Below are 8,154 nucleotides of genomic sequence, written 5' to 3' on the forward strand. Positions count from 1 at the left end.
TAAAGCACAAACCCCACATCTGGAATCCTGGCCGCTGTAGTTTACCCTCACAGAGCTACATTTCCCAATACCCTTGACAAACTACAGTTCCCGGGATTTTTCGGAGGGAAAAATGTTCTTTAAATATGTGGTGTGCATGCAGCCAGCATTTATTTATTCAGTTGTTTAAAATTTGTTCTTATTGAAGATTTTCTTGCATAACAAAACAAGGAAGAAAATACATACAGCGTCTCCACTTTCAGTTCATATATTCTTTTTCGCAGTTTGTTTACATTTGGTACGAGACACTGTTGACGTCGTAGACATTATGTGTTTGGGGGGAAAGAGAGATAGGGGAATAATGATCTTTTGTTCAACTGCCCAGTGTTTGTCCAGGGTGCAGCCAGAATTTATAAAGCGTTTTAGAGTGTTCAAAGCATTCCTCTTCCTCTTAATCTCGCTGCAATCTTTACAGAATCCCCAAAAGATGGCTCATGGTATGTCTTTCAGAAGGCATGCAGGCCTCAAGGGGAAGAGCATTCCCGTAGCCTTGGGGCCATCGTTGTAAAGGCCCTGCTTCTCACATTTGCAGTTGTATGTTCCTATACTGGTGCAGCATGAGGAGCAGGCCGTGTTTTGAAGCAGGTGGGCGTAAGGGGGTTAATATAAGGAGACAAATCTCCCTCCATTCCCTGGGCAAAGTTTGCAGAGACCAAGAACTAGAAATGGAGATGGGGTGCCGAGAAAACCACAGCACGGCCCTTTGGTCACTTCTCAGACGGCAGCTTTACTTGATTCTCTCCTGCCCTGGGTGGAAACAGCCCGGCCAAGCCTGGCACCGCCTGGAAGAGCTGGGAGGTGGTGTCGTGGGCATCAGTTTGGCGCAGGTAGCAGAGAAAAGCCGTCCACAGGAAGGAGCAGGCCCCCACGTAGGCTGTGCGCAGCAGAGGTGGCACAAGAGCAAAATTCACTGCCTGGTGGAGGGAGAGAGATGAGGAGGGAGGAACAAAAACCGCCAATGGTTCTTGGACAACGGCACATGCTCTGATTATCCTGGTATTATTTTATTGACTGACTAATAATAATAATAATAATAATAATAATAATAATAATAATTTATTTATACCCCCCCAAGGAGCTCAGGGTGCTGTACAAGGTGGTGGTTGTTCCCCCCAGCCCCCAACTTCCATTTCATCCCAACAACAACAACAACCCTGTAGGGTAGGCCAGGATGCGAGAAAGTGGTCACTACAATTCCCATCATCCCTGACCACTGGTCCTGTTAGCTAGGGATGATGGGAATTGTAGTCTCAAACATCTGGAGGGCTGGAGTTTGCCTATGCCTGGTCTTGGGGAAGGTAGCTCTGTGTGTGCCTCTTAGACTAGCGATGATACCTCTCGTGCCTATCACATACCTATTTGTTATTCTTTCAAATATATTATAAACTGCTCTTTATAGCCAAACCCTCAGAAAAAGAAGTACATAAAAGGAGTGCTCCTGTATGCGCTAGGCACAAAAAGTAGGTGTACGATTATTTCGGGGAAACTGCTCTGAGTCACACAAGTCATTAACAGTCTAAAGAAAAGGCAGCAATGAAGAGAGAGAGATGTTCAAGGCCCTCTTAAAAGCCTGTGCTGAAGCAGTCAAGCATAAGCCAATCACAAGGAAGTTCCATAACTGTGGGGCCACCATGGAAAAGTCCCTGTCTCATGTATGCTAGCCTAACTGGCCTTACCAACGGGCGTGTGAGCAGGACCTCCAAAGCAGATATTAGCATATATGGTCATAGGGTGAAGGCCATCCTTGAGGTCACTCAGATCTCCAGTCAGTCTCTTTTAGGGCAATCCTTCTCAAATTCCATGGGCTCAGTGGTAGAGCATCTGCTTTGCGTTCAGAAGGTCCCAGGGCTGGGAGAGATCCTTGTCTGAAACCCTGGACAGCTCCTGCCAATCAGCATAGACTATACTGAGCTAGGGGGACCAATGGTATAACTGGGTACAAGGCTGCTTTCCTGATGGCTATTTGGGGCAGGTCCCAAAATATCAACCACTCTGTTGAACTTCTGGCACTTTCTGAAGCCTAAAACAAAACAACCCAAACCCCCAAACCCAAACCAAACCACCCTCCAGCAGGCTTTCTAACTGAATTCTGTTTTTATAGTTTGAATTCATTTGTAATCTTATTGTTTTGGGTCTCCTGAGAGGCAGCTATGATTAAGCGGTGTACAGATGGTGGGAATAAATAAACAATTTCAATACATTCCTGGCAGGCTTCCGAAAACCCAGTGTATTCCTAGGGCAACTGGGAAAGAAGTGATGCGTTTCAAATATTTTAGGTTTGCTTTTCAGCAGCTCCCTGACTAGAAGAAATGAAGCAGGGGAATGTTTTCCCTAATGCTTTATCCCTTTATGACAGGGAAAACCTGCTTGTCTGTCTTGCAGTTGTCTATTGGCACAGGAGCTCTGTTGGGGCGGGGGGGGGGGGGGAAGCTGGCAAGGCTTCCAGCTCATTAAGGGAAGGAAAGCATGGACCACAATACGTACCTGGAACAAGGTCCAGCACAGCACACCAGCCTAAATTGGGGGAAAATAAATAAATAGCAAATTTAACGTAAGGGTTAAAGATGAAGTTCCTCAGCAGTGCTTGGATTTCACACTAAGGAATTGCAGGGCTTTGCTGCAGAGTCTACAGCAGCTACTCCTGAGGCACCAAGGGTCAGAAGCTACCGTAACAAAATGGCTGACAGACTGTGCACCAAAGTATTGTTCTTGTTATTTATTAATCGGCTTCCACATCTGTCCCAAGGCAAGGTACAAATTATAACAGAAAAGTCACAAAAATAACCAAATATTATTTTAGTTTAAAATAACCCCTCTGCAGCGCCAGAAATCCAACTCAATGTTGTAACGCTGGAAAATGTCAATTACTTCTCCTACCTAGGCAGTTATCTTTCCACAGAGGTCAACATTGATGCCGAAATCCAGCATCGCCTGAGATCTGCGAGTGTGGCTTTCTCCCGATTGAAGTGCAGAGTGTTTGAGGACCGGGACATTTGTAGGGAAACCAAAATGCTTGTTTACAAAGCTATTGTACTACCAACCTTACTGTATGCCTGTGATTCAGTTACAGATAGGTAGCCGTGTTGGTCTGCCATAGTCAAAACAAAACAAAATTTCCTTCCAGTAGCACCTTAAAGACCAACTAAGTTAGTTCTTGGTATGAGCTTTTGTGTGCATGCACACTTCTTCAGATACGTATCTGAAAAAGGTATCTGAAGAAGTGTGCATGCACATGAAAGCTCATACCAAGAACTAACTTAGTTGGTCTTTAAGGTGCTACTGGAAGGAAAAAAAAAATTGTATGCCTGTGAAACATGGACCACTATAAACACCATCTCCAAGTCCTCAAAAGATTCCATCAATGGTGTCTCCGAAAAATTTTACACATCACTTGGGAAGACAGGTGAACTAATATCAGTGTACTGGAAGAAGCAAAGATCACCAGTGTTGAAGCAATTATTCTTCAGCATCAACTTTGTTGGACTGGTCATGTTGTGCAGATGCCTGATGATCGTCTTCCAAAGCAACTACCCTATTCCGAACTTAAAAATGGAAAGCGTAATGCTGCTGGTCAACAAAAGAGGTTTAAAGACTGTCTCTAGACAAATCTTAAAAAATGTAGTATAAACACCGACAACTGGGAAACAGTGGCCTGCGAGCGCTCCAGTTGGAGAACAGCCTTTACCAAAGGTGTCATGGGCTTTGAAGACACTCGAACTCAGGACGCAAGGGAGAAACATGCTAAGAGGAAGGCATGCTTGGCAAATCCACACCGTGATCAACTCCCACCCTGAAACCAATGTCCCCACTGTGGAAGGACGTGTGGATCCAGAATTGGCCTCCACAGTCACTTACGGATTCATTGTTAAAACTGTGTTTATGGAAGGCAGTCTTACTCGGCTACGAGTGATCGCCAAAGAAGAAGACATCTCAGCAGGGAACAGGGGTGGCGACACTAAAAGCCCTGCTGCAAATCAGGGGCAACATGGGATTCAAACTCTTCTTAGTTAAGAGTTTGAATCTCCTGTAATGTCTCAAGACATTAATCTGGCCCTATAGGCATCTCTGTCTGGCCCTTGGGACCTCATTCTGTGCACACAACAACTTACTTGAAGCCCAGCCCCCGTTTTTGGGTCTTTTTCTTGAACAACAGTGACCCTCCAGGTCCCAGCCCTGCTGAAAAACAGGGATACTGAAAAACTAGTCTTTATGGTGCCAGAATGCCCTCTTTTTTCTGTTTGCGTGTTTCTTTGCTGTAACAGCCTAGCACAGAATCTACAGAGCTGTTATTATTACCTTGTACGTTGGCCAAAACTTCTCCTGCAGCTTCCCAAATATGTTGCTTTCACCATCCAGGAGAGAGAGACCTGAGAAAGGGAGGGAAGCAAACTCATCACCTCCAAAGATCTCTCCAGCCCCCTCCAGCCCCTCTTCACCCCTGTTGTCTCTCACCGGTGTAAAAAGCCCCGATGGTGACTGGTGCAGCGATGACCTGGTCGCAAGCGACCTTTGCTATCACTGTGGTCACCTTCTCTCCTGGAAGAAGGCGCTCCAGGCTCCGGAACCAGGCATAATTGAAGTTGGCGTGGAATGTGAACCCGACCAGCGCTACTTTGGCTGTCTGCTTCAGATCCAAACCGTCGTGTCTGCACGGATCCTGATTCGGCTTAGCCAACTTCTGCTGGGCTGCATCTGCGGCTGAAAACAGTGTGCCGTAGGCAACAACATTCGCCAGCCAAGGATGGCGATGCACCAGACCAAGCAAGGGGTGCATTTGAATACAGAGCTGGTGTGGCGGAAGTGCAGTTCCCCGAGATGGCCCCTAGGTGGCGGCGTCCTCTGCTCAGGTGGGTTGCAATGTCGCCTCCTGCTGGTATATATCTGCAAATGCACACGGAAAAGCATGTGGCTATTATCTTCCAAGGCCAGAAGGCTGCGGTTGTGTTGGTCAACTGTGTGAAAAACTTGGGATGTGGCTTAATCCTTGAAGAGCTTAGGATCTGGGGATCTTAAGGATCATCTTCTTCCAAATGCTTTTTAATTTTTTTTATTGCATTTATTTATTCCTCCACAGTTACTCAGAGCAGGGCTTCCAGTGGGGCTGCCCCTGTTCTGTGGAATAGCATTGCTGTCAAGATACGACAAGCGCCCACTCTCTGAACTTTCTGGAAACAATTGAAGACATTCTTGCTCCAACAGGCTTTTCCAGCTGGGTGAAAAGATCTCTGCCACTGGTGTTTATTTTGTATTGTTTTCTACCATTTTCTGTGTTGTTTTTAAGTGTTTTTAGCTGTTTCAGTTGTCTCCTGTACGTTGCCTTGAGATGGGTGCATTCGGAAGGCAACTAACAACTTCTCTCACAGACAACATCCCTTCCCATAAAGTCTGTGGCAAGTGACAAGTGTTTTCTAAAGACATGCCTAAACGAGATGCTCTAAAGTGTCCTGAATTTCCCCTTTAAATAATAACCCTGGTAGTTATAAATCTATAAGGACGAGAGGGGAGGAAATGCTCAGTGCCCTCACCAAATAACTGATCTTTCTAGTTCAATCAGTTTGAAACTAGTTTATGTTTACAAAAGAAACAGGAATAAACTCTGTCGTAAAGCTGTTTATATAAACACAAATCTGTGCATGCAACATCCTTGCCCAGATTCCTGTTGGACCGCAGAATAAATACTTACCTACACAGGGGTATTTCTGCACTGCTTAATGATGCCACAAACAGGATCATGCCATCTCCACATTTTAATACTTGGCTGTTCACACCCCTGTGTAACTTGTGTGCACCATCTCTGCACCACTGGATTATGCACTTTCACCCACATGTAGTCAGAAGGCCTCGACACTCACCACACACCTCAAACACAGGCAGCAGGCACACACACCACATTTAAAGCACGTGGCTCCCCGCCCAAGAATCCTGGGAACTGTAGTTTGCCCCCTCACAGAGCTACAATCCCCAGCCCCCTTAATAAACTACAGTTCCCAGGATTCTTTTTGGGGGGAAGCCATGCACTTTAAATGTGGTGTGTGCTCTGTATGCACCGCAGCCCCCAATTCTATGTGCTGCCCAACTACGACATGCCAACATCCTCTTCAGGCCTCTCTCTAATAACACACTTCTCCTATGGTAAGATCATTTTCTATATTCCACATTCACGGCAATGCACAGTTCTGCAGACTGCAACCGCCTCTGCTCTCTCTGGGTCCCTGTGACGAAGCAGCGCTATCCTTTATGGGCATGATGTGTGTGCGCACCTCCCACAGAGCCTCTTCTGCCACAGCCTTTAATGCAGGACAAAAGGATAATGTTAAAAATCCCCCCTGCCATCATAAATACAGGTGGGATAGATTGGATCTGAATGAAACAGGAATCCACATTGTTTTTTGTTGAAAAGTTAGGGAGAGACATCTGTGAGCAGGATCAAATAGGAATTTAGGAGCTTGTTTGTTGGCGCCATATGTTAGAGCATTTGTTTAATTATTACATTTCTATTCTGTCTTCTCTTCTCCCACCCTTTTCTCTTCACAACAATCCCGTGAGGTAGCTTAGGCTGAGAGAAGGTGATGGGCCCAAGGCCAGACTGTGAGCTTTGTGGTGGCAGACTGAAGATTTGAACCTGTCCTCATCGGTCACTCTAACCATTACTCAGTTTTAACCAAAGTTCTGTCCTCTTGCAGAAGATCTGACATATATAACATATTAATCAAGACACAGCCTGCACTTGTTTTTAGCAGAGACACCCAACGCTGGGACATATGAAATATAGTGGTACCTCAGTTTACCAACTTAATCCGTTCCGGAAGTCTGTTCTTAAACCAAAACCGTTCTTAAACTGAGGTGCGCTTTTCCTAATGAGGCCTTCCGCCGCCGGTGCCCTTCCACCGTTCGGATTCCGTTCTTAGACCGAGGTAAAGTTCTCAAACTGGGACACTATTTCCAGTTTTGCGGAGTTTGTAAACCAAATCGTTCTTAAACCGGACTGTTCTTAATCCGAGATACCACTGTAATCAGAAAGCAAAGTGTGCCTTGGAGCATGTACAAAGTGCACTTCTTGCACAGCAGTGCAGGGCCACAAACCACAGCACAGGTGGGTAAAGAAATTCATCTCAGTCAATATTCTGTCTCTCTCTCACACACACACATACCCCTTCTCTTTGTCTCTCTCAAGCCCACCCACTTTCCTCCCCCATTGCGTTGCAGCCATTATTACCCCGAATGCTCTGTCTTCTTTTCTTCTAGGGCTAGACGAAGCAGTAAGGGACGGGTCAGCCACGCTTGTCTGCTCCACAGAACTATAAATATCTGGACACATGGTAAGGGTGCAGACAGGGAGGACAGCAGGGAAGGGGGGTGGGAGAGACCCACTGAGTAACCAATCCTTGCTGCATACTAAGAAAGTATAGTTGTGGGGAGAAGGCAAAGCAGCTGTGGAGGGAGGAAGTTGGCAGCTCATTTGAGAACCAAATAGAATACTAGACCCAGTCCCAAATTGCAAGCAGACATGTCTGGGAAAGACAGTTAATTGGGAGAGAGACCTGAGAAAGGGCTGGCTGAATCAATAGATCACACAACCACACAAACCTTATTTACCTAAGCTCTCCCCCTTTCCTCTTTAATCTTAATACTTATGATTTTTATATGTTTCTGTGTCATACCATTTCCTAATTGCTTACGTAGGGTGATATCTCAGCTCTGTAAAAAAATATCTGTAAAAGCGTATTCAAATCACTTTCTTTCCCTCAAAGAATTATGGGCCTTGTAGTTTACCCCTCACAGAGTTACAATTCCCAGCAGCCCTTAACAAACTGCAGAGCCCAGAATTCTTTGAGAGAAAGAATGGGCTGTATATGCAGCCTAAGTCCTACTCAGAATAGTACACCCACTGAAACCAATAGACAAATCAGATAAAAGTGTAGTTGTCCACCACAAGGAGTTATGGGTGATATTCACTTATAGTCATCTCAGAAATCAGCGGACTGAAATTAATGGACTCTAGTCTCTGAACAAGACTAAGATTGAATATCACCCCTAATTCTTTGTAGTGAACAACTGCATTATTATATTTTTTAAAGGATTATAGTTAAAGTTAATTAGTTATACACCACTTTT

The 8,154-nt window shown here is 45.3% G+C and overlaps 1 protein-coding gene across 1 annotated transcript; it reads right to left on the reverse strand.

Moving 5' to 3' along the window:
- Positions 1–142: 142 nt before the first annotated feature.
- LOC309354587 (mpv17-like protein) lies at positions 143–7,364 on the reverse strand. The gene is made up of 5 exons (XM_081884810.1): positions 7,256–7,364; positions 4,492–4,920; positions 4,336–4,406; positions 2,524–2,553; positions 143–953 (listed from the first exon to the last, which is right to left on the reverse strand). The coding sequence occupies exons 2-5, from the start codon at positions 4,811–4,813 to the stop codon at positions 747–749; spliced, it is 630 nt and encodes a 209-aa protein (XP_081740936.1). The 5' UTR covers positions 4,814–4,920; positions 7,256–7,364; the 3' UTR covers positions 143–746.
- Between the last annotated feature and the right edge of the window lie 790 nt (positions 7,365–8,154).

Source organism: Podarcis melisellensis (genome assembly GCF_964234715.1).
Source record: "Podarcis melisellensis genome assembly, chromosome: 13".
In the NCBI taxonomy this organism is placed as follows: Eukaryota; Metazoa; Chordata; class Lepidosauria; order Squamata; family Lacertidae; genus Podarcis; species Podarcis melisellensis.

What these genes read in the sequence shown, in the direction of transcription:
- LOC309354587 (XM_081884810.1), bottom strand. Translation starts at nt 4,813, where the DNA reads ATGCACCCCTTGCTTGGTCTGGTGCATCGCCATCCTTGGCTGGCGAAT. An exon ending in CATCGGGGCTTTTTACACCG is followed by an intron (nt 4,407 to 4,491) that starts GTGAGAGACAAC and finishes TCCCTTTCTCAG; the next exon opens with GTCTCTCTCTCCTGGATGGT. An exon ending in AGTTTTGGCCAACGTACAAG is followed by an intron (nt 2,554 to 4,335) that starts GTAATAATAACA and finishes CCCCCAATTTAG; the next exon opens with GCTGGTGTGCTGTGCTGGAC.